The sequence below is a fragment of the Adiantum capillus-veneris genome, chromosome 1, assembly GCF_014529385.1.
Source record: "Adiantum capillus-veneris isolate H3 chromosome 1, ASM1452938v2, whole genome shotgun sequence".
Classification (NCBI taxonomy): Eukaryota; Viridiplantae; Streptophyta; class Polypodiopsida; order Polypodiales; family Pteridaceae; genus Adiantum; species Adiantum capillus-veneris.
Genome location: NC_140931.1, coordinates 130848060 through 130873100, shown reverse-complemented (window position 1 = coordinate 130873100; position 25041 = coordinate 130848060). Strand labels below are relative to the sequence as shown.

The following is a 25041-nucleotide window of genomic DNA, read 5'->3' as shown; positions in this document are numbered from 1 at the left end:
TGCATATCCTCTGGTTGCACACAGCATGATCATAAGTATTCCCATCAAAATCCATCAGAATCCTTCAGGGGAATTTTTGAGTGCATTTAGCCTATTTTACCTATTTTTGACATTTTTCACTTATTATTTTTAAGTGACTTTTGTTGGAAAGTAGGTAGGGCAATTTTGCTAAGTTTGTATATAAGCAAACTAGAGCTAGCACTATTTGGCAGAAGAGGCAACAGGAGCCAAGCTCAGCAGGCAACTTCTCAACAAGACCCTCGGTGGGTTTCGTCCAAGCAAGAAGCAAGAACCATCGCCATAGACCTTCCCTCACCTAGCGTTTTTGGGAAGCATCATCAGTTAGCGTTTTGCATCAGCATCATCGCCACCAAAGCCAACACCTAGCGTTTTTGACAAGACATCAGCTAGTGTTTTTGGAATGCTAAAACCCTAACGTTTTTGGATTTCCCCAACGTTTGCAGATTCCAGCCTTTACAGCCTTCAGCCCGGCGATTTTCAGCATTAGAAGACCATCAAGATCAGCCCTAAAAGGAGTAGCAGATTCAGCCCGGAAAGACCATCAGTTTTCAGCCTTTAGGAACCTCTGTTTTCAGCCCTAAACCTGCAGATTTTCAGCGTCAAAGACCCACAGAAACAGCCCCCAAAATCAGCGTTTTTGGACTAGCCGTAGATTTCAGCTCATAGCGTTTTTGGACAGCAGATAAAAGATTGCAGATTTCAGCCCTTGGGTTGGTCTCGTCATCACCGACACAGCCTAGACTTGCATCAGTTTCATGCATACAGTTTGTACCAGTTTGTGTAATCATAAGTAGACCACTCTCGCCGACGAGGGTGCGGCCTTCGGAGGAGGGTTTTACAACGTCTCTGGTGTCGTATCTCTCTTCTCTCTCTATCTCTGAGTCTCATATACTTGCACGCACAGTGTCCATTCACTTTGTTTGTGATCATAGCATTCTCTCATTAAGAACGGAAGGCTCTACCTTCCATAAGAACAAAAGGAACCTTGAGCATAGTTCGGAGCACTCATCTTGAGCAAAGCGCAAACATTCATTCCATTGCACCTTACATGCAATCGAGGACGTTTGCGATTTCAAGAGGGGGGTATGTCACGAGATCGTGACAAACACTAACCTTATTTGTTGGTTTCCTTCCCTTGATTTTTATTAAATTTTTGGGACCCTCTTTTTGAAATCCCAAATGCTCGGACATTGCATGGTGGGTGTGAAACGGTTGATGGCCGAGAGTTACACCCGTAGAAGTGAAGGCCAGGCAATCATGAGATGGTTGGACTGATCGGCACCGAAATCTAACTAGGAAAAGGGTGGCCATTTAGTCATTTAGGCCCTCGTCGAGATTTTATAAGTTGGTGGGTTTCACAAGACGGGCACCATGTGCCAATAGAAAAGAACAGACTTTTAGCACTTCAATAACAACTGAATTGAGAGAGAGACAACACGCGACACGGAGTGGCGGAATTCCACCCCAAAGAGTATTGGCCCCAAACCTTGGCGCCCCTTTCGGTATTTCTTTATATTGCATCAACACAGTACAAGCCGGTACTCCAGACTCTGCACCTTCTCCAAGAAGCATGCCAGAGAATGAGCCCTAACCTCATATTTAAAGGCCCTTGGCTTGAAAAGCAGTTACAGTGAAAAGCCTTCAAACTCAAAAGCATCTGGTCCAAAAGCAAAGCCAAAAAGCTACCAACGCAATTTACGGAAATCCGTACAGTCTTGCCACGTCAGCACCGCCAGCGTGAAAAGCGGAAATCCGTACAATTCTTCCACGTCATCAGCCAGCGTGATTTTTGGAAATCTGCCATGTCATTAGCCTGCTTCCCAAGTTCTTTTGTGTGTGTGTGAGTCCTGCTTTATGTCACTTGGGGCCCGATCGGATGGGGTCCCCATAAGTTGGTAGGACTTCTTCTTCTGCTACTTGTTCTTCTTAGGGTTTAGGCCCCTCGGCCGGCATCTGTAAGTTGGCTCCATTCTTTAGGCTTTGACACGTCAGTAGTTTGTGACATGGGTTCTAGGAATTTAAACCAAATGGGGAAAGGGGACACTTGGCAGCCTGTGGGCATCCTGCTAGACACCTCATGCTAGATAGGGCACCCAAAATCGTTCTCAGCAAGGGAGGAGACTGATTTTACACATTTAAGTGACTACAGTGTGTGTGTGTGTGTGTGTGTGTGTGTGTGTGTGTGTGTGTGTGTGAGTACTTTAATGGAAAGCTTGCCTTCTCCTCTGTCTTATGTAGCACGATGATTCCGCTCTCGTGCACCTCTTTCCCCTTATGAATACAGAATCCTGATGCCCAGCTTAAGGGCTACTGGATTATGGACGATTGCTGAGGCAAGAGCCTTTTGCACAGGTACCGGATTAGCTAACTGCTAATCCCAAGCATATACAGGTTGATTTAGAGAGATTTCTCCCGAGAAATCTCATCTAAATCAAAGGGCTAGTAGCCATACAACTGCAGGAACTCAAGGGCTACCTACAGGTGTATTCATCACGCATAACGGAGCCCAAAACAGGGAATTACAGCTTGCTGTAATTTTTTGCAGGTTTAGGGTTTTGACCCTTTTTGATCCCTGCTGTATTTTCTCGTCAGGTTGGGAAAATGTGCTAGAATGTGCACGGACAATCATCTATTACAAGGAGATTTTGTCTGTGAAGCCTTCTACTGTCATTGGGCTAGAGTAGGCAATTTTCAGCCCAATAAAAGTGGAACAGCTCGTAGAAGTTTATAGGGTTTTCTCCAAGTTTAATTGGAATAAAGAAATACCGAAAGGGGCACCAATCTGTGGGGCCTATAGGTTGTTGCTGTCTTCTTGGGAGCACTCTAGCTACCGAGTCGTAAATCGTTTAAAGTGGTGAATTCCAGTTACAGGTTTACTCGTGAAGTTACTTTGTGATATAAAGTACAGGTAAGGTTAGATACTGTATAGATTCGGTGAAAGCCAAAGTTTACCGCTGGCTACATGCTGGTTTCAGATGCTACAAGGTATTGAAAGATGGTCGGTTATCTGGTTTGGGTGCTTAACACCCCGTTTGATGTTAGTTTCCCGGTGGGACTTCTCAACTCTTTCATGTAGTGACGTGCCAAGTCACATATGGAGGAGGCTCTTCGGACTATGTGGTATTTAAAGCAGACCAAGTCATTAGGCATTTTCTATGCGGTTGGAGGTACGGATTCCAAGATCATTCTTTGAGGCTAAAGTGTTTGAGATTTGTGGTGGAGATCTAGATGGACGATGATTGACTATAGGTTACATGTCATAAACGAATGATGTGGCATGGCCTAAGGGGCAAAACTCGGCGTGACGACCTTAAACCCTATTAAAAAGAAGCAGAAGAAGTTCACCAACTTACAGATTATGGCCGAGAGGCCTAAAGGGGTTAGTGTTTCAACTTGCAGAACTTGGATGAGGGGGATAAAAACCTTATAAATAAAGCAAACCACCAAAAATTTCGTAAAGATGTTACCGTGGCAGATCATACGGATTTTTGTGATTTTTGGCAGCATGCTGATGTGGCATAGCGTACGAAATTCCGTGATTTACGAGCAACACTAAGCACTAGCTTTCCGGGGGTGCCAGCTTTTGGGCCCTATTGTACTATTTATGAGGAGAACCAGGGTCTCACTTCTTCTTAGATTTGGCTTGGGAGTCCTGAGAGGAGGAGGACCCCTCGGACATTGTACCTTGCGAAGCATACTAATAAAGAAATACTGAGAAGGGGTGCTAGTCTTGGAGCCAGTGCATCTAGGTGCGGAACTACACCGTACCATGTCGATTCTCCCTCTCTCTTTTGAAGTTTTGCTCAATTGTTTGCAGTTTCTCATGTGTGTTGTAGTATATCTTTGGCTGGGAGTGTCCAAGTCTATTACAGTAGTATCAAAGCTCAGACGATCCTTTTATGAAGGACCCGATCCCTTTTTCCGCAACACACATGGATTCCGGTAGTGAATCTGGTAAGGAGGAAATTGTTCCATCTACTTGCACTAGCGAGGAGACGAACGGAGGTTCTAGCGGGAGTTGGCCTCTATCGAGGAATCGGGAGCGCAAAGTATGGCCCTCTTTCGCCAATGACCTCGACAGGATGGAATCCCAACGTCAATTGCAAGTTGATACTTGTGCCAACCATATGCTCAAGTATGCCAAGGATCCACAATATGCAAAGTTTTCTGAAGAAATCACCCACTTGACGAGATTCATTTGTGATGGCAGGCTGCCATTTACTCATCTCTCAAGTTGGCAAAGCCGAGTGAAGACAAGCGAAAACTGTACTCGCAAGATGAGTTGGACAACGTTGTAGAGCAACAGGTCATCGAATAGCTCTCAGAAGAAGAGTTGCGTAGCAGACTATCCCGACTATTTGGGTCGGAAATTTACATTTGAGGCTGAAGTGTGTACGCTTTGAGGATGACCCTAGTTCATCTTCACCTTAAGATTGCTCGGAGAGTTCTTCTTCCTTTGACTCTAGCGAGGAGAAGCAGAAGCAACGGAAGCGGAGAAAGACTCAAAAGAGCAAGAAGGACAAATGAACCAAGTAGAGGAGATCCCATAAGAGATTTCGGAAGCATTGGAAACATTCTAACAGTCCTGACCGGGGCACTTCGTCCTCAGATAGAGTCAACGTTTGGAAAGAAGTGAAGACACCGTTATTGTGAACTAGTTTGACCATCTCGAGAAGAAAGGCGGAAAGACCAAGGATTTTAAAGAGGGTGGGCAGGCACTCAAATTTTACAGCAATCCACCCATAGAGCTCTTGCTTTTATAAACAATTTGACATTGTCTTCTCGGGAGGACGTTTTTTCGAACATTCTAAAGTACGAAGGGCATCCTCTTATTTGAAAGGGAATGCTAAGACTTGGTGGTCGACTCTACTTTTGTGCAAGGAAGCACCTTCAAAGTGGAAAAAATTCAAACGCGTCTTCACTTGTGCATGGCTCATAGAAGAATATGAAGAGGATGTTATCATAGCCTGGATCATCTTAAGATGACCAAGGAAGATACCTTGAACGACTATTGTCAGAGGTTTTGGGATACCTCTCTACCAACCTCTTTCTCTAAGAAAATTACCTTCAAGCAACAAGTTGAGCGGTTTTGTTGTGTCTTACCGAAGGAGATACGACGATACCGTTTGCAGAAGAAGCCGGACAGGCTTGTGTCCGCTCAGAGGGGGCAACCTTCATTCAACAATAATAAGAAGGGGAAACAATAGAAGAAGAAGCTAACTGTTCTGAGAACGTGTTGAGTACTACAAAAAAGGACAAGTGCTACGGTTGTGAGAAACAGGGCACATTCTTGCGAAGTGTCCGAACAAAGTGCCAAACGATCAAGCAGAGGACAAACCAGAGAGTTCTAAAGTGGCAGAGGAGCGTGCAAAGAAAGGAAAGACAAAGGCAGGTCTGGTTTCGGATTTTGTGGGGACTAACCGAGAACAGACAGGCGAGAGAACGGAGCTTTGCAGAGTGTGGGGCAAAGTATGTGATTAGGAAGTCCTTACCTTCTTTGACGGATGAGGCATGTCCAACTTCATCTCGAGTGAATTGGTTGCTCGGCTTGAAATCACACCAGAAGAAATGGGACCACGAATGGAGGCAGTTCTAGCAGCATCAACACGGGATGTTACCATTATGCCTGTCATAGGCAAGATTCGGTTGCACTACCAGGGGTATTTAAAGCACGAGGACTTCTACCTCATGCCTCTGGAGGGATGTGACGTCCTTTTGGGGATCCCTTGGTACCACAAGAATATCATCTTCGTCGACTATTGGGCAAGAAAGGCCACATTGAAGAATAAGAAGGGCAAGGAAATTATTCTTGATCTAAAACTAAAGGGCGAGTCTGTTTCACTTGTATCGGCTTCGGCTGATTCAAAATTAATGAAATCTAGTCTTTTTGTTTACTCAATCTATTTGAATGAACTCAATGAAAATAAGACGTCAAATATGTTGGACTTAGAGAAAGAACGATAAGAATTTTTGCAAGCTCAAGCCAATTGTTTTTCTGAGGGTTTGCCTGGAGAGCTACCTCCTCAGTGTGTAGCAGGCTACAGTGTCACTTTCACAGGACACTCAGTTAGTACAGTTGGTCTGGTCTGGTTCACACTGGACGGACTCTCTGGGCTGGGTTGGGCAATGACACGTGGCAGGATACGGACGGTGGTCTAGTCGACATCGTGGCCAGGTCACCACCACCACTCACTTTGGAGATTGGCTTAGGTGGCTGACATTTATGGGCCGTTGGGTCATTATCATCATCTTCTTCATTATCTTTTACGTAGTCGTCTAGAGTGAGTCTATACACAGAGCATTTATTCACCATCCCAGCACATCTGAGCCTCGATACCCCATTGCACCTGTGAGTCCTGGGCTGGAGCTGAGTGTGCTGCCACGCCAAAGTCTGTATCAGTTCTTTGAGATAGTCGAGTCATATGTTCTGGTCTGTTGTTGTGTCTTTGTGAGCTCAGTAGATGTCTATTGTTTCCTTTCTTTTCAGTCTGTTTGAGTGAGATTGTCACGCACATTGCATTGAGGACCACCCACTATAGAGAGCACGACACATTATCCGTGCTACAGGTGCTCTCATTTTGGCGATCACGGTGGGACCTCAACTGAAATCTCACTCTGTGAGGTACAAATCTTGAATCTAGTTGGGTCTATCTAGCTTCGCCTACCTTGCCTAGCTTCGCCTGCCTTGCCTTGCACTGTTCTCCTCTCGCCTAGTCCAACTGGTCTAGTCCTCCCTCGCCCTAGTCATCTCTCGCTCTGGTCCAACCAGTCCTCGTCCCTGGTCTAGTCCTCCTCGTCCCTGGTCCAACCTGGTCTAGTCCTGGTCCAGCCTGGTCTAGTCACTTGCCTGGTCTAGTAGAGTCTAGACCAGTCTTCAGCCAGTTCAAGGTTTTCTTGCCCAAAGCTTGGTTGGATTAATGGTCATTGCATGACACATACAAGGCGGTCAGTCGAGCGTCAAAGCGCACTACTAAGCCCTCTGAAGTACTACAACAGAAGAGGACCCTTGGTACCTAGTAGAAGTCCCATCAACCTCATCACCCATACCTCCACATACGACATCACCCATTTCTCCCTCCGGTTCCACATCTTCCAGATCACCTTCTCCAGGAAAGCTCTCTCCTATTCTGCTACAGCAGGCTACTGAGCAACAGGCTTAGCAAGGGGCCATGGAGGCTTTGGCAAGTGTTTTGGCCAAGGTGAACATCAAGTTCCCCACCTTCAAAGGACTCTCTTCAGAAGATGCTGACGACCATGCAAGGAGGTTTGTATCTCTCTGTAGGGGTCGTGGTCTTAACAGGGAAGATGCTTATTTGATACTCTTTCCATCCACCTTGGATGGCTTAGCAGACAAATGGTACAGCCAGTTTGTAGAGAACCATTTTGCAACTTGGGCAGCCTTAAGACAACAATTCTGTGCAGCTTTCAGGCCAGGTGACTACCTGGAGAAGGTGTTAGATGAGTTGGCCAACATGGTGCTCCAGCCAGAGGAGACTTTTGCAAAGCTTATGACTAAAACCAAGTCTTTGGTTGCCAAGCTTCCCCAACAACCCGGTGAATTCATGGTTAAGAAGTGGGTGGAGAAGGCGCTTCCCAAAACTTCTTAGCAAAAACTCCGAGAGAGTCTCCCACCCGACGCCACTCTGGAGGAGTTCATTATAGCTGCTACTAGGATAGAGGGGGCTAGGAAGCTGTTCAACAACTCCCCTCACCTAGAGAACCCCTCTGTGTTTTTGGAAAGTCCTACTGATCCATTAACTTCTTTACGCAAGGAACTGGAAGCCCTAAAGTTACAGCGAGCTCTTCAAGAGGAGAGGTCCTTCTCTCTTAGACAGGAGAAGCCTCCACATCACGAGGCATTGGAACAGATCAAGCGCAAGCTAGAAGAGCTCAAGTGTCAGCAAGAGACTAAGGCTATGGTTTGGTGTAGCTCATGCCGCTCTCTAGGGCACCCTCCACAGGAATGCCCCCTTCGGGTTTACTGCCACTTCTGTGAAAAATCTGGACATGAGGACAAAGACTGTTACTACCTCAAGGGATTGCGACAAATACAGCAAAGTCTTGGTCCTAATCTTCAACAAGGGTCAGCTCCTGCATCCAACATGGTTTCTCCTTGTGGCCATCCACACCATATGCCACCTTTGCTGACAGTCCCTCCTATGCAAGGATTGCCAAGTACTTTTCCGTCTCAGAGCTGTTATCATACCCATGCTCCCTCATCACCTCAAAGCTTCTATGCCTCCACCTCCAACTCAATGCACCAGGAGCAAGGACCACCTTGCCCTTTGAATTGGCCCATTTTGTGCTACAGATGCGGGGAATATGGGCATTACCAAAGCAAATGCTCCCTGCCAGAAGGGTCCCCTCCCTGCCGTCATTGCCCCGAAACGAAGGATCACTACAGTAAGGATTGCCCTAAAATTCGTGCATCCACGGCTTCGAACCCAAGTCAAAGCCATAATGAGTTTGCCTTTCCCAAGCTCAATTTGATAGCAGTGAGCACCGTTTCTCAGCCGCCCCCTTCTACCCACGTGGTTACCCCTCAAAATAAGCCGCTGCAGTTGGTAGAGGAGCCATCGGGCGTCCTCACCCGGGCCCAGAGAGCCACTCTCGGTCTTAGCATTCCAGCGAGTTCAACTCCCCCACACATTCTCACACCAGTGGATACCCTGCCTTCAGCTGTTAACAAGCCATCCCACAGTGCCATGAAGGAATCCAAATCTTTGCTCTCCGATATTGATGAAGCTTTCTTGGAAGCAGTTTCAGATCTACAAAAGATCAAGGTACCAAAGAAACCACTGGTAGAACAAGAAAAGCTTACAGCGGAGACAGTCTTGAAGAACACTTTCCAACAAGTGTCCCTCTATGACATGCTGCGCGAATTTTAGAAGTGACACCCTTGCTGTTATTCAGTCACTTTACCCCGGAGTAAGTCCTAGTGGCGGGCACCTCCCAGTGCGACCATCAGAGTCCTATATGATATCCAATCCGGCTGCTCCACTCACAGATTATAGAAGCCCTCGCCTGACAGTGTCCGTGTTGGGTTGGCAATTCTCAAGAGTGAAAGTGGATGGTGGATCCGGCATCAACTTGATGCGTGAGTTCACTATGTTAGCTCTAGGTCTACAACCTACTCGCCCTGCTCCCTTCACAGTTACATTGGCCGACCAGCGGACAATCTACCCAATGGGCATAGTGGACAATGTGCCTCTGCAGGTCCAAGACTTTAAATTTAACTTGGATTTTGTTGTGGTTCGTCTTCCCCAGGTGGAGGGCGGATTTCCCTTGCTCATTGAAAGACCATGGTTGCGACACACTAAAGCACTTCATGATTGGGGAAACGATGCGATGTGGATACATACTTCTGGCTCCCTGATGCAACCCATTCTCTTAGAAGGAGGTATGGATCCCGTGGTGTAGCAAGTTTCTTTGTCAATAGAAACCAACTCGGAACAAGAACAGCCTCCTACACGTGAAGGGTTAGACGAAGATCTGCTGGAGTGGTTGGAAGCTACCAAATCTATGCCTTGTTATGGAGTCTCTATTCACTCTTTGCCTGAAGGTACACGCCCTTCAAATGTTTCCACAGTCACTACACCAAATGAGCCAGCTCAAAGGTTGAAGGTCATAGAAGTTACTCTGGATGCGCCCTTGGTGGAAGTCTTTGAATTTGGTGAGCCTATGGAGGATCATAGAAGCGGGCAGAAATCTCCTCGACAGGAGTTCACCCCACCTCAAAAATCAGCCCCATTGGTGTCCAAGGTTGTAAGGTACGTAGTATTCGGTACGTGTTCGGTACGTACTGTACGTTGTACCATATAATTTGGGCCATAAGGTACGTAAAATTCGTAGTATATTTTTTAAAAGTTAAAAATACAAAGAATTTCAAATTTATATACAACCTATCTAGTTTAAAAACACTGCACAATACTTAACATAGCCACAACTTTCAAAAAACACTTAAAATCACCCCACAAGTTAAGTAACTGCTAGAATCGAGTCCAGACCACATGGCATAGTGTAAGTCAAAGTACATAACTGAATGCTGAATCCTGATACAAAAATAACATAGTCACTCAATAAAGAGTCTGGGTGGCTCAAGCAACAAAATAAAAAGCATAAATGAGTCATGACAAATGTCCAAGTCCCAAGACCCAAAGCACTGGGCAATCACTACTACTCAAAATCATCATCAGAGGCTGATGAAGACTCAGAGAGCATGGAGAAAAAGACATTGCTCTCATCATCATAATCGGGCTCTCTCTCCTCTGGCACAGATGCTAGGGGTGCATCACCCTCATCTGGATCATCAGCCTCTGAACTCTGGGTGTGGATGAGTCGAACAGCCTCATTGGCTCGTCTACGAGCAGGCTGAAGAGGTAACTTTCCTCTGCGAATGCTCTCTCTGTGTGCAACCTCTGGATCTGCAGCAACAATGCGAAGAGGAATACTGTAAGCTCGAGAGCGAGATCTAGTGACCCGGCGATCCACGCTCTCTAGCTCCCTGTGCAACTCTCGAAGGATCTCCTCCTGCTCATCTCTAATCCGTGCATCGACCTCCTTCGCAGTAGGATCTGCCACCATCTTCAACTCTGTGGGATCCACCTACAATGACAAGACAAAACATAGTCCATGATTCAACACTGTCTTTTGATCATTGACTTGTTTTCATAAATGTGCATGTAAATCTCACCTGCTTGGGTGTCCTTAAGGCGTGAAAGCTGCGCATAAGCCGCATGTTAGCACGTCAATAAACCAGTCTCTCTAACTGCTTGGTGCTAAGACGATTGCGGATCTTCGTGTGAATAAGAGAGTATGCACTCCAGTTGCGCTCGCATGCCCCAGCTGAGCAATCCTACAACAATTCAAATAGCGAACACTCATGGGTCACAAGTGTCACGTGTGACAATATAGATTCATCATTCAATAATTATAAATTATAATTCAAACTTCAGTATTCACCTGAGAAAGGATGTGCAATGCAAGGTGGCACAACTTGGGAAGGCCCTGACGTCTATAGTTCTGCCACCATGTTAAAGGAAGCTTGGTAGCTTCCTTTCTCAATGCTACGGACCGCACAAAGGTGGGCCCTAAATTGTTCATGTAGCTACTCATCTCTGAATCCAGAATCAATTGCTCATCCTCATCATATATAATGTTCAGATATTCAGAGCGTAGTGTGAGCAATGACGCCTCCTCAAACAATTCTTGGCTCTTGTAGAGAGGATGGAGAACTACAGCCATCCCATGGATGGGACGACGCATGAACTGCCATCGAGTCTCTACAATAGCCAAAATATCATCACGACTGCAAACAAAATAGTCACAGTAAGTATGTGTTTTGAAAAATTATAATAGACATGTCACATGAGGACATTAGAGCACTTTGTAGTTTGTCCTTACCGATCCTGTGTCAATGAGGTACATCCAGAAATGTGTGTCTTCATCTGCTTAAACAGATGATACACCAACCCAAGTGTAGAGCCCTCCATGTCTGTGACCCGTAGTAGTACATACAATGGCTGTAGAGCCATTGCCAAGGACTGCACCTGTGTCCAGAAGGTCTCATCAAGAACCTTTCTTTGAATGTACTTGGTCGCCTCTGACTGAGTGTGGTACATCAATCTCCACTTTGGATCCACAAGTGTTTGCAACAGTGGATCTCTCAATCTGAACAGCCTCTGAAGCACTAGATACATGTATGCAAATCTGGTCTTCGAGGGACGCACCATGTCTACTGTGCTGTGGCTCCTGAAGATTGCCAAGGCCTGGTGTTTTTTGCGTAAAAAAGTGGTAAGCTTGGACGCATCAGACATTGTAGGCTGCACCCAGGGAAGTTTGCCTATGTCCTCCATGAGAAGGTCTAGGCAATGTGCAGCACATCGTGTCCACACAATGTGCTTGAACTGAGCCTCCACCATATCCCCCATGGCCTTGCAATTGGAGGCATTTTCAGTGACCACCTACAATGACAAGATATTAAATGAAGTGTGGACATTATTACGTTGGACAATGTATGCAAAATTCAAATGTGCATGCCACATGGTCAGGACTCAGTATCTACCTGCACGACGTTCTTCTCCCCAACCTCCTTTATGGCCTGGCGAATATGTTTGAAGATGAACTCCGCAGAAATGCGTTCTCCAGCTTTACCTGCATCTACGGCTCGTAAGAAGTATGTGCCCAAGCAGGAGGAAACAAGGATATTGATAATGTGGCGCCTCCGCGTGTCACTCCACCCATCAGAAAGAATAGTGCATCCAAATTGTTGCCACCCAACCTTCACTGCAGTCAATGCTCTGTCTATGATCTCTTTCTGGTCGTCAAGCATGGTAGTGCGCATCTTTTGGTAGTCAAGACCATTCCAGGAATCTATAGCACCAACCTGTGAAATAGCTCTCACCATCCTCTTCCATTGATCAGTCTTCAACACATTGAATGCAATGTTGCACTCTATGAGAGTCCGCGCAATCTCCATCTCTGCAACTTTCTGTCGCTCTTTTACCCATGAATCACTGTGTACACGTGATGGCAATGTGGTTTGCCTTGGGCCACGTACACCCTCAACCCCACCTGCACTTGCTGCTGAAGCACTAGCACCCTCATACTCAGCTTGTGAAACACGAGCTCTCTTTCTATTAGTGCCTGCAAATGATGGCGTTGCAGACGCAGAGCCGCGAATATCTCCAAGTAATGCATCCTGCAAGGCATCCTCTGCTGCTGCTGCTGCTGCACGTGCTCCCCCTGATTGTGACGATGCAGTAGATCCTGGAGGAAAATGCTCCAAAATCAAGGCATCCCTCAATGCTGGCGGGACAGCCTCGTAACCCCCACAATGTCCAGTGGTGCCAATACCAGTGAGGTGCTTCAAAACCCTGGTAATTGTACTCGTCATCTGCTCTCTGCAGTACTTGCACACCCAAGTGCGAGTCCCTGAACCTGCTTGGCCTCCTGTGTTGACAACTCTCAGGACATTGGTGTGCTCGGCCCAAAGAGGATTAGGTTGACGAGGCATGATAACTCTGCAACACAATTAACGCACACTTCAAAGTTGAATACAAAACTTACAATCTTTCGTGAGGTCAGGACTCTAGAGTGCCTCCTTGCAGACTCCAAACACAAAGGGAGGGAGGGAGGGAGGGAGAAAGAACCTTATCGGTGGCGGCAAATCCTTCCTTGGTCTCTGTGAAAACACTGTGCAGAGACTCTGTTCTACTCTCTGGTTCTCTGTTGTGATAATAACCAGTATAGGATAGGTGGACTTATTAAAGGCCTCGCCCAACCAGTCCAACCAAGGCGTATTAGGCACCGTCGGCGAATTTTTTTTTTAAAACACTTGGCACGTACGGAATCGTACGGTACGTACGGATACCGTATGGACGTACCGTACGGTATGGAATCAGTCCGTACATACGTACGGAAACAACCTTGTTGGTGTCTGCTTCTCCCAGAACAAAGCTCCCTTCATAGAGCTCGTCCTGCCTGATGAATTCTATTTTTATGATAGTTGTCTTGCTCATGGTGGTTGCGCTCTGTAGCATCTCCTCTCTCAACCAGTGGACCATGGACTTCATCTACAGCCCTAGTCCCCCTCACACCTCCTCGCCCTTGGTCCCCCCTTCACACACTCACCCCAACCCAACCCCTCTCTTACCCTCGCCCCTACCCATCCTCTACTCGCCCCTACCCACCCCCTCTCTTACCCTCTCCCCTACCCACCCCCTACTCGCCCCTACCCTACCCACCCCCTCGCCCCTACCCACCCCCTCCCTTGCCCTCGCCCCTTCCCACTTCCCCCTCGCCCCTACCCTTTTCCCCCTCGCCCCTACCCACCCCCTCTCTTACCCTCGCCCCTACCCACTTCCCCCTCGCCCCTACCCAGCCACCCCTCGCCCCTACCCACCCCTCCCTTGCCCTCGCCCCTACCCACCCCCTCCCTTCCCCTCGCCCCTAACCAGCCCCCCCTCGCCCCTACCCACCCCCTTCCACCACTCGCCCCTATCTAGCCCTCCCCACCCCTCAGCCTCAGCAAGTTCCCCCCCCCCCCCCCCCCCCCCCCCCCCCCCCCCCTCCACCCCGCATGATCAGCTGGCTCTCAAGCATTCACTTGGTTCCCATCTTGTTGCTGTGAAGGCTTTTTCGTTCTGCCATCATGATGAAGCTTAACCCTATTTGCGGTGTTACTTGGGCTTATGGTCATTCCTCTTTTCAAGAAGAGTGTTGTTGCAAAAAGTGTGGCAAGGTTCATCTGCAACTGCAAGCATGGACCAAGTCATTTTCCTATCACTATGGTTAGGGAAGATAAAGATGCGCTGGAATCAAACTGAGCTTATCTCTTTGCTGTAGAGCCTCATTTTAGTTGCCAATTGGGATTCTTAGGCTATGCAATCATACATACTGGTTTCCTGCTTAGTTAGAGGCTTAAGGCGATTGCAAGCAGCGCAGTGTTTTTAACTCCACTTTTGAGGTATGTAAGGTCATGGGCCTAACACCTGCTTCAAGAAAGATTTACATGCGGTACCTACTGGTTTTATTTCACAGTTTTCCAGTATTTCCTAGTTTTTCAATATTTCCTCTCACCGAGACAGTGAGCGGTCTTGTGGCGGGCAACCTGTAGCAGGCTACAGTGTCACTTTCACAGGACACTCAGTTAGTACAGTTGGTTTGGTCTGGTTCACACTGGACAAACTCTCTGGGTTGGGTTGGGCAGGGCAGTGACACGTGGCAGGATACGGACGGTGGTCTAGTGGACATCGTGGCCAGGTCACCACCACCACTCACTTTGGAGGTTGGCTTAGGTGGCTGACATTTATGGGCCGTTGGGTCATTATCATCATCTTCTTCATTATCTTTTACATAGTCGTCTAGAGTGAGTCTATACACAGGGCACTTATTCACCATCCCAGCACATCTGAGCCTCGACACCCCCATTGTACTTGTGAGTCCTGGGCTGGAGCTGAGTGTGCTGCCACGCCAGAGTCTGTATCAGTTCTTTGAGATAGTCGAGTCATATGTTCTGGTCTGTTGTTGTGTCTTTGTGAGCTCAGTAGATGTCTATTGTTTCCTTTCTTTTCAGTCTGTTTGAGTGAGATTGTCACGCACATTGCATTGAGGACCACCCACTGTAGAGAGCACGACACATTATCCGCGCTACACAGTGACCCGAAGATCATACAATAGATTTGATTCCCGGCAACACACAACCAAACCAGCCATCTTATAGAGTAAGCAGAGCCCAGAATGAGGAAATTATGAACCAAGTAAGACAACTTCTTGAAAAGGGTCTAATTCACCGAAGTACATCACCTTATTGTTCACGAGTGCTTCTCGTACGAAAGAAAGATGGATCTTGGAGAATGTGCATTGACTACAGAGCTCTCAACAATATCACAGGTTTTCAATACCCATGATGGATGATATATTGGATAGGCTACAGGGTTCTACGTGTTTTAGTAGAATCAACCTGAAAAGTTGCTATCATAAGATCGCGATCACTCCAGGAGCAGTATATAAGACGTCCTTCGAATTGTACGAGTATTTGATGATGCTTTTTGTTCTCACAAATGCTCCTGCAACGTTCAAGAGGATGATGGACAAGATGTTTAGAGAGCATAGGTCATTTGTGGGCACCTTTTTCAACGACAGCATCGCGTTCTCCAAGAGTGAAGCAAACCCATCTCTTATACAAGACCGCGCTCAAGACGTCCTTCGAATTTCACAAGTATTTGGCGATGCCTTTTGGTCTCACAATTGCTCTTGCAACGTTCAAGAGGATGATAGACATGATTTTTAGAGAGCATAGGTCATTTGTGGGCACCTTTTTCGATGACATCATTGTGTTCTCCAAGAGTGATGCAAACCCATCTCTTACATTCAAGACTCTTAAGGAAAAATTGACAACTGGTCCTGTGTTGAATTTATCAGATTTGCAAAAACAATTTGAGGTTTACTGTGATGCGTGTGGACGCAATCTGGGGCAGTCTTAATGCAGGAGGGCCATGTTGTAGCCTCTGAGAGTAGAATGCTCTCGCGAACAGAGCAGGTTGCGCAGATCTACGAGGAGGAGTTATTAGCGGTCATACATGCTCTTAATGGTGACATTTTGTGCTCGGAGTAGATTTTATAGTGTTTACAAATCATCAGAGTCTCAGATACTTCTTGTCCCAGAAACAACTTTCAGATAAGCAAGTGAGATGGGAAAACATCTTGAAACCGGCCCATAGGGCGGTAGACTTTAACTTGATAAACTCTACGACACAAAGGAACTTCACGAATAAACCTGTAATTGGAATTAACACTTCACACAAACCACGACTGATAGCTAGAATGCTACCAAGCAGATAGCGACACCCTGTTGGCCCCAAAGAATGGCCCCTTTCGGTATTTCTTTATTCTTATTGCAAATAGACGCTCCAAACACTTTCACCTAACTCTCACCAGGCTGTCCAAACCTGTCCATGGCTGTAAATGCGGGTTTTTGACCCAATTTCGCCAGCATAATGGTGCAAAAAGCTTTGTAGGTCAAAAGTACACGTCAAGGACACTTTCCCTTGCGGTTCAGAAGCTTTCCAGTGAGCTGCAGGTCAATTTCAGCGTGCTGTAATTCCCTGTTTTGACTCTGTCAAGTGCCCAAAGCCTTGTTTAAGCATCCAGAGGCTTTCTCGAGGCTCCCTTGGCGATGTCCTGCAGTCTAGGTGCGAAACCCTAAACCTGCAGAAATACACAGCAGGATGTAATTTTCTGTTTTGGATCGTTTTGGGCGGAGCAAACAGGTCTACGTGTGTCTCAGGTGCTCCCGCACGCAATGGGACAGTTCCCCTTTGAAGCGGACGAGTTTTCACGCGAGAAAACTCTTCGTCTTTGCAATCCTTCGCGATGGAACTGTGTGTACCTGTGAGGGATTAGCAATTAGCCCGGTTCCTGTATAAAAGGCTCTCGCCTCGTCAAACGCGCATAAAACCGGAGAACTGTACATGGTCATGTGAGAAGCCGACCTAGTGGGGCATTACCATATGTCTAAAGGGGAGGGAGAGATGCACCAGAGCAAATTATCGTGCTACATAGAGCAAGGGAGAAGGCAAGCTTTCCATTAAAGCTGTGATCACTTGATCCACTACTGACACACACTGTAGTCACTTATAGCCAGAAACCAGCCCCCTCCTCTTCTTGCAGACTTGGCAAGTGCATCTAGAGCCGCCATGTGTCCCTTATGCCTCTTTTGAGTTAATTTCTTAGTACCCACTAACTTGTAAGTGTAGTGAGGGCCCTAAATGACTGTGAGCTGAGCCTAGACACCCTTTTACTGCTCGGATTCTAGTGCCGACTGGCCCGTCCATCTCGTGGCGACCTGCCCTTCCCGATTGCTGATGAAACTCTCGGTCGTCGACCGTTTCACACGGGCCACACAATGTCTGGCCATTTGTGACTTTAAAAAGAGGGTCCCAAAAATTAAATAAAAATCAAGGGAAATAAAAGAACAACTAAGGTTAGTGGTTGCCACAACGTCATGACATACCCCCCTCTTGAAACCGCAAACGTCCTTGATTGCATGCCAAATATATATGTCATAGATAATTTAGTGTGATTAGCACCCTTTTATCATCACATGTATCTGTAGGAAAGGTCATGAAACATAGATATAGATGACTTAATAAGACCTTCATACTTTTGTCATTTCATCTACGATAGAAGTGAGCATAATACCATTAGCATTTGTAAACAATGTCCACTTCTATTGCACTGATTCCGTATGTACATTTGATGTGCTAGCTCCATCATTACGCCTCTTTCGAACACGTTGGGTTGGGGCATACGTAGGTTGTAACCCAAAGGCTTCAAGGTAAACCTGCAATACATTTGATGAAGTTCACACTTTTCCATCCACTTTGCATCCATAGGTGGATAGTTCTTGAACTTCTCCAAATAACGTCTTGCAACTTGTCCCTTAACTTTTCTTTCCTTAAGTGCCAAAATCTACTCAGGTATCAAGATCTCATCAAGTTCCTTCACTTCTGGCTGATCTTCATCTCGCATATCTTATGGAACATCACCCACAAAGAGTCTTAGAAGACTCACGTGAAACGCATTATGAATCTTCCAAGTGTTAGGCAATTTCAGCCTATACACAACATCGTTGATCTTCTCAAGTACTTGAAAAGGGCCATAGTAATACAAGCTGAGTATAACCGGCCCGTACAACGTAGAGGGCGGTACTATTTCAATTACCTGTTAACTTTACACAGAGCACTGAGAAGGGAAGAGAACACAGTTGCGTCCAGCGACTAGAATGTCACTGCGCACACGAGACCGATACCCTGTAGGCCCCAAAGATTGGCGCCCCTTTCGGTATTTCTTTATTCAAATTAAGGTAGACGATCCGACCACTTAGCACAAGCTTTCACAAAGCTGTCCAAACCTGGCGAGGGCTGAAAACGCAGGTTTTCGACCGGATTTCGACAGCATAACGGCGCAAAAACCCCTGTAGGTCAAAAACACCTGTCTAGGACGGATTCCCTCGATATCTGGAAGCTTTCTGGTGAGCTGTCACAGAAATTCAGCGGGCTGTAATTCTCTATTTTTCACTGTCGGGAGCCCAAAAGCCTGTACACGCATCCCAAGGCTCTCACGAGGCTCCCCCGATGTTCCCTTGCAGTTTAGGTGCGAAACCCTAAACCTGCAGAAAAACACAGCAAGCTGTAATTCCCCGTTTCGGATCGTTTTTAGCGGAGCGAACACGCCTACGCGTGTCCCAAGGGCTCCCGCACACAATGGGACTGTTCCCCTGTGAATTGGACGAGTTTTCACGCGAGAAAACTCTCCAAACTCGCAATCTTTCGTGATGGAATTGTGCGTACCTGTGGGGGATTAGCAATTAGCTAATCCGGTTCCTGTTCAGAAGGCTCTTGCCTTGGCAAACGTGCATAAACCCCCAGAACTGTACATAGGTTAAATGAGAAGCCCACTAGTGGGGCATAACATACTGTACGTAGGGGAGAAAGAGAGCAGTATGTAGCGTGCGGGGCATCACTCCCGTCACCATACTGTGCATAGAGGGCAAGGTAAGCATTCCATAGCTTGTGTACCTGCTACAATCCACCTGAGGCTGAAAATGGCGCCCCCTTTGTTGATATGCAGCTCGTTTTTGCCTCCCAGAGTGGCAGAATTGCTCACAGGCTGACACGTCGCCCAGTTTCCGAGTTTGGGCTTTCCCTGCTAAAAATATCTCAACTGGTGCGTCAGTTGACTTGGCAGCAGAGCAATAAAATGTTCCCCTTGTCATTCCAGAGCTAATGACACGAACACATTTTCTGGTCAAAAATAGCAGTTCCCTAAATTTTAGGAGATGCTTCCATGGTGTCCCTATCGGGGCGGTTCCTGTCTGACCGACCTAGATCCCCGATGTGAGAAACCCATTTGGTTGCAGCCGTTTCACACTGGCCATGCAATGTCCACTTGCACCTTTTCAAGGGTTTTGGGACAAACAAGTAAAAATAAAATAAATATATTTAATACTTATTTACGGAAGGCAACAGGAAAAATACACCTCCTGGTGACACACCCCACCCTTGAAATACTACAAGCGACCTCGCTTGCATGCCAATAATACATGCAGATATCTCTTGATATCACATATATTCTATGATGGGAATCCAAGATATACATGGTTCGGGAAATGTAGCGTTGGACGATTAAACAATCCCACCAACCTGGCTACGACACATATATCAAGCATAGAAGTCTTCTAGTGTACTCTTGAGCACAAACTTCTCTAGCTAAATTCTGTATGGAAAGAGTAGATACAATTGCTTAACTACTCTCTTGAGCATCATGAACCATGCTCTTGTCTTGCTCCAAAAAGGCTGCATCAAGTCACTGTGGGTTCCATTTGAAAGGCTTCAAGATACAATTGCAATAGGTGAGGTGAATCAAGCAATTCAGACTCTTCCATCCATTTGGCATCTAATGATGGATAGTTCTTGAACTTCACCAAATAGCGTCTTGCAACCTTTCCTCTAACCTTTCTTTCTTTATGTGCCAATATCTGTTCAGGAACAAGGATTTCATCCAATTCTTCCACTTCGGGTTGTTCCTCATCAAGCATATTCTCTGGCACATCACCAACAAAGGGCCTTAGAAGCATTATGTATTTTCCAGCCTTCCGGTAGCTTTAACCTGTAAGCTACATCGCTGATCTTTTCTGAAATCTGAAAAGGACCATAATATCGCATACTGAGCTTAGGAAACAAGCGTTCCTTGCCTTTCCTTTTCCTTAACCTGGCCTTTTCAAAGCGCAAAAGTACCCAATCACCAAGTGAAAATACAAGTTCACGACGGTGACGATCAGCAGCTTTCTTTTGCTTAGCCTGAGTCTTCTCAAGAGCAATCTTTATCTTCCTGTATGTTTCATCCATATCTTGCACATACTTGTTTGCCTCAAATATCTTGTCCTTAGTCTGCAAAATGGGTGGGACTTTCTTTCCTCCTTCCACTATCTCAAATGGTGCCTTACCTGTTGATGTATGCACAGTGTTATTGTAAGCATATTCAACCAATGGGAGATGGTGTTCCCAAGTTTCCTTGTGCTCTGAGACATAACATTTGAGCAGGTCCAAGACAATAGAATTTGCCTCTTCTGACTGTCCATTAGTTTGCGGATGAAACGAAGAAGAGAACTTGAGCGTAGTGCCCATGTTCTCAAACAATGCCTTCCAGAAAAGACTCGTCATACGTGGATCCCTGTCACTGACAATTGACTGAGGCATCCCATGATATTTAAAGATATTGCTCATGAATATCTTGACCATGTGTTCTGGCTTTATCTTCTTCCTAACAGGAATGAAATGGGCCTGCTTACTGAACCTACAAATGATAGTCCAAATCCCATCATTTCGTGTTTGCGTCCTTGGAAGATCAAAGATAAAGTCCATTGCTATACTTTCCCATGGCCTATCAGGGATCGGCAATGGCTGCAACAATCCCGGTTGCTTTTGTCTGTCAAATTTGACTTTTTGGCATACTAAGCATGATCTTACAAATGTGTCAACATCTTGACGCAAAGCTGGCCAATAGAAGAATGCCTCAACCCCTTTCACTGTCGCATCAATTCCACGATGCCCAGCATAAGGTGGAGCATGACCTTCCATCAAAATCTTTGGCCGTAAGTGTTTAGTAACGCATAACTTTCCATGCATCATGAGAAAGTCATTCTTAAGCATATAGTGCTCATGATGTTGCCCATCAACAAGCTGGTCATAGATCCTTGCAAAATCTGAATCTTCAGCATATTGTGTCTTCATTTCGTCTAGTTCACAATGGTACGGAATTGACACTGCTGAAATTTGGGGCTTTCGTGACAACGCATCAGCCACCACGTTCTTTTTCCCTTGCACATGCACAATCTGAAAATGGAACATTGACAAGATGTTTGCCCATCACATGTGCTTCTCAGACAACTTCGTCTGTGTAAGAAAATATCGCAAGGTTTGATGATCCGTTTGGACAACAAAATCAGCCCCTAGCAAATAGTGTTTCCAACTAGTGAGAGCATGAATTACTGCCAGCAATTCTTTCTCATAGACTTGCAAGTTCCTTTCAGTCTTCAAAAGAATTCTGCTCTCATATGTGACTGCTCGGCCATTCTGCATTAGAACTGCACCAAGACTATGGCCACACGCATCACATTGAACCACAAAAGGTTTAGAAAGATCTGGCAAAATAATTACCGGATCTGAAGTCAGCTTCTCTTTCAAGTGTTTGAACGCTAAAATTTCCTTGGCTGTCCACTTGAAAGTAACTCCTTTTCCTTGCAGTGCATGGAGTGGAGAAGCAATCTCAGCAAAATTTCGGATGAACCTCCTGTAATAGGAACATAAACCTAGAAAGCTTCGAATGTCATGTACAGACTTCAAGTCTGGCCATGACCTCATTGCTTCCACTTTAGTGGGATCCATGCGTACCCCATCCTTTGAAACAATGTGCCCAAGGAAGTGAATTTCTTGCAAAAAGAACTCACTTTTCTTCGCATTGATGAGTAGCCTATTCTTGCGTAGCTCATTGAAAACTGCGGTCAAGTGATCCCTATGCTCCTCTTCAGACTTTGAGTAGACAATCATGTCATCAAAGAAGGTACCCACGAAGTTTCTATGTGGTCTAAAAATTCTGTCCATCATTCTATTAAATGTGGCAGGAGCATTTGTGAGACCAAATGGCATGACAAGAAACTCATAGAGACCAAATGTTGTCCTGAACGCAGTCTTATGGACATCTTCTGGTCTAATGCGTATCTGATGATACCCGCTCTTTAGGTCTATTCTTGTAAACAATGACTCTCCCTCAAGCCGATCAAGAATGTCATGTATCCTCGGTATGGGGAACCTGTTCTTGATGGTATTCTTATTCAAGGCGCGATAGTCAATGCACATGCGCCATGAACCATCCTTCTTCTGCACTAAGAGTACAGGCGAACAAAAAGGGGATGAACTGGGCTGAATCAGCCCCTTCTCTGAAAGCTCATTGACCTGACCCATAATCTCTTTTTGCTGGGCTGCACTAACCCTGTATGGTGGTCTATTCGGTGGACTAGAACCTGGCACAAGATCTATAGTATGATCCTCAGGTCTCTCAAGAGGTAACTCCCCTGGCAAAGAGTCCGAAAAACAATCACTGAAACCACTCAAAAAAGTTGACCTGTCTTTATCTAAGGTAGACAAATTAGATACAACTTGAGGTACTTCTTTTGCAAAAATCAAGTACGCAGAAAGATGATTCTTTATTACAGATGAAATAGCAGAAGCAGAAACAATTGGAACAGACTCGCCTTTAAGCTTTACATCAAGGACATGAGTCTTTCCTCTATGTACAAGGGTAATCTTTTTGTTGTAAGTATCCACCATAGCATGCAACCTGTAACACCATGAGATACCCAATAACACATCACAGCCCTCAAGCGGCATAATATGAAATTCTTCCGCATCCACATAGCTCTGAATGTGCAGACGAAGCTTTCCCAGAATGGGAGTAACAGGCTCTGAATGTCCTGGGCATGCCAAACCTGCTTCGCCTGTCATACCCATCTCCTCTGCACGAATGCCCAACTTTGATGCCAATTCTGGTGATATGAAATTTGCACGGGCTCCTGGATCAAAGAAAACCAGCACTGTCTGGTCTCTAACTTTGCCCCAAGCTCTGCACAGCTCCGTGGCATCTGTGTTTGGTTGATCTCCAACCAAATCTGGAACAAGTCCTGCACTCGGCTTTGGCTTCTTCCCTTTATGGTCTGACTTGTCATCCTTATCCTGTGACTTCTTCTATGGGCACTCATTTGCAAAGTGTCCTTCCTGTTCACAAATGTAGCATTTCTTGGCCTCCCTAAGAGCTTTCCGTTCTTCAAAAGTTTTGCCAGAAAAATGCCTCTTTTGTCCTTGTCCTCGTCCCGAAGAAGACTTAGACTGCTTCTTGGACGTATCACCTTCTTCAGTGGAGGGCTTCTTTGTGGGAGGCTCAGAAGGCTTTGCTGCAACATTGCCCTTGGCTGAAAACTGTTTGCCCTGGGACCCTTTCTTGTGGTTATTAAATCCATCGGAATCTCCCTTCGACAGATTGTTGGCCACTCTTGCATTCTCTATCAACTTAAACATATTCATGACAGTAGTCTTTGTGCAGTAGTCCCTGATTTTCTTGGGCAATCCGCAACAGGACTTCTCAATCTGTTCTGACAATGGCACAAACCTGTAAGAGGTGACTGGCAACAGTGCGGCCCAAAACTGTTTATTGTACTCTTCCAGATCCGCACACTGTTTAGCATTCAACTCGTGCCATTCCGTCATTACATCCACTTCAAAAGTGTTTGTCAACCATGCAGGCGCAAAAAGCTGTTTGAATTGGACCCACGTTGTTGGGGCTTGACCCTGATTCAACAATGCGGTCCACCATTGGAGCGCATTCCCTTTCAAGAAAGTGGCAGCCTTGCGTATCTTTGAAGATTCCGTGAAGTTTCCTCCAGCATAAGCTGCATCGAACTGCTGTATGAAGGTCAAAGCCTTCAATTGGTCCTCAGTTCCTCTGAAAGTTTCAAACTTCACTCCCTGCCCACCTTCCTTGTAATCCTTAGGCTGACTCAAAGGAGCCACATTATCATAAACAGGTGCCTGTAACAGTGGTGCTCCATGAGTGTTCATTCCAGCACTCGCATCAACTATTTTCCCTGTCATATCTGCGTTTTGTACATGGCTGCGAAAAACCAACCATACCAAATTGTGTTCCAGGCACTCGAAACTGGCCATAGGCACCTGAAAACCTGGTTGGACACCCATGTTCGCGTACATAGGGTTACCCATGCCTGTTTGCATTGTCCCGAACACATTCCCTGGCATATAACCTGTGGAAGGTCCAGCCATAGCTTGAAACACTGAACCACCTCCAAAATAACCAGGATAAGTATTAGGTAATGGAAGGGTCTGACGCATAGCCTGTTCATTGCTCCCTTGACCATTCACAAACGGTTCCTGTCCAGCTAAAGCAAGTTGCTTTGGATCATTGGACACCGCTAGTTGCTCAACCACATGGGCTTTCCCTCGAGCATCATGAGTCCTCTGCGCATTGGAAATCTCCTTTTCTTGCAACGGCTCAGTCATGCCCTGTGTAGGAGGCTGAAAACCCTGTGTCGGAGCCTGTAAGAATTCCTGCATCCTTGGGTTGTTACCCAACTGCTGAAACATGTCCATGCAACAACGCAGTTGAGTTCTAAACAACCTGTCCTCTTCTTGAAGAGTTGAAGGAATTTTCTCTGTGCCATGTGAGGAAGATCCCTCTTCAGGTACTTGGTCTCTCTTCTGTGCCATATCGACAAGCTCTGTGTTGCTTTCACCCACAACAATCCACGCTGCACTTTTTGAAGAAAAAGTGACTATCCCGTCGATGGAACCATATAACCGGCCCGTACAATGTAGAGGGCGGTACTATTTCAATTACCTGTTAACTTTACACAGAGCACTGAGAAGGGAAGAGAACATAGTTGCGTCT

General features: G+C 46.1%; 2 protein-coding genes across 3 annotated transcripts in view; one reads left to right on the top strand and one right to left on the bottom strand.

Moving 5' to 3' along the window:
* GCR1 (G-protein-coupled receptor 1) overlaps positions 1-25041 on the top strand; it is a 102349-nt gene that overhangs the window by 38796 nt on the left and 38512 nt on the right. The window lies entirely within an intron of this gene.
* On the bottom strand, positions 10800-13541 carry LOC147465569 (uncharacterized). The gene is made up of 7 exons (XM_086524803.1): positions 13394-13541; positions 13173-13248; positions 12086-13043; positions 11425-11984; positions 11283-11329; positions 10984-11028; positions 10800-10876 (listed from the first exon to the last, which is right to left on the bottom strand). Exons 1-7 carry the CDS (start codon positions 13539-13541, stop codon positions 10800-10802), a joined length of 1911 nt encoding a protein of 636 aa, XP_086380929.1.

What these genes read in the sequence shown, in the direction of transcription:
- LOC147465569 (XM_086524803.1), bottom strand. Translation starts at nt 13,541, where the DNA reads ATGAGCAAGACAACTATCATAAAAATAGAATTCATCAGGCAGGACGAG. An exon ending in GATTTGCCGCCACCGATAAG is followed by an intron (nt 13,044 to 13,172) that starts GTTCTTTCTCCC and finishes ATTGTGTTGCAG; the next exon opens with AGTTATCATGCCTCGTCAAC. An exon ending in ACCTCATTGACACAGGATCG is followed by an intron (nt 11,330 to 11,424) that starts GTAAGGACAAAC and finishes TTTTGTTTGCAG; the next exon opens with TCGTGATGATATTTTGGCTA.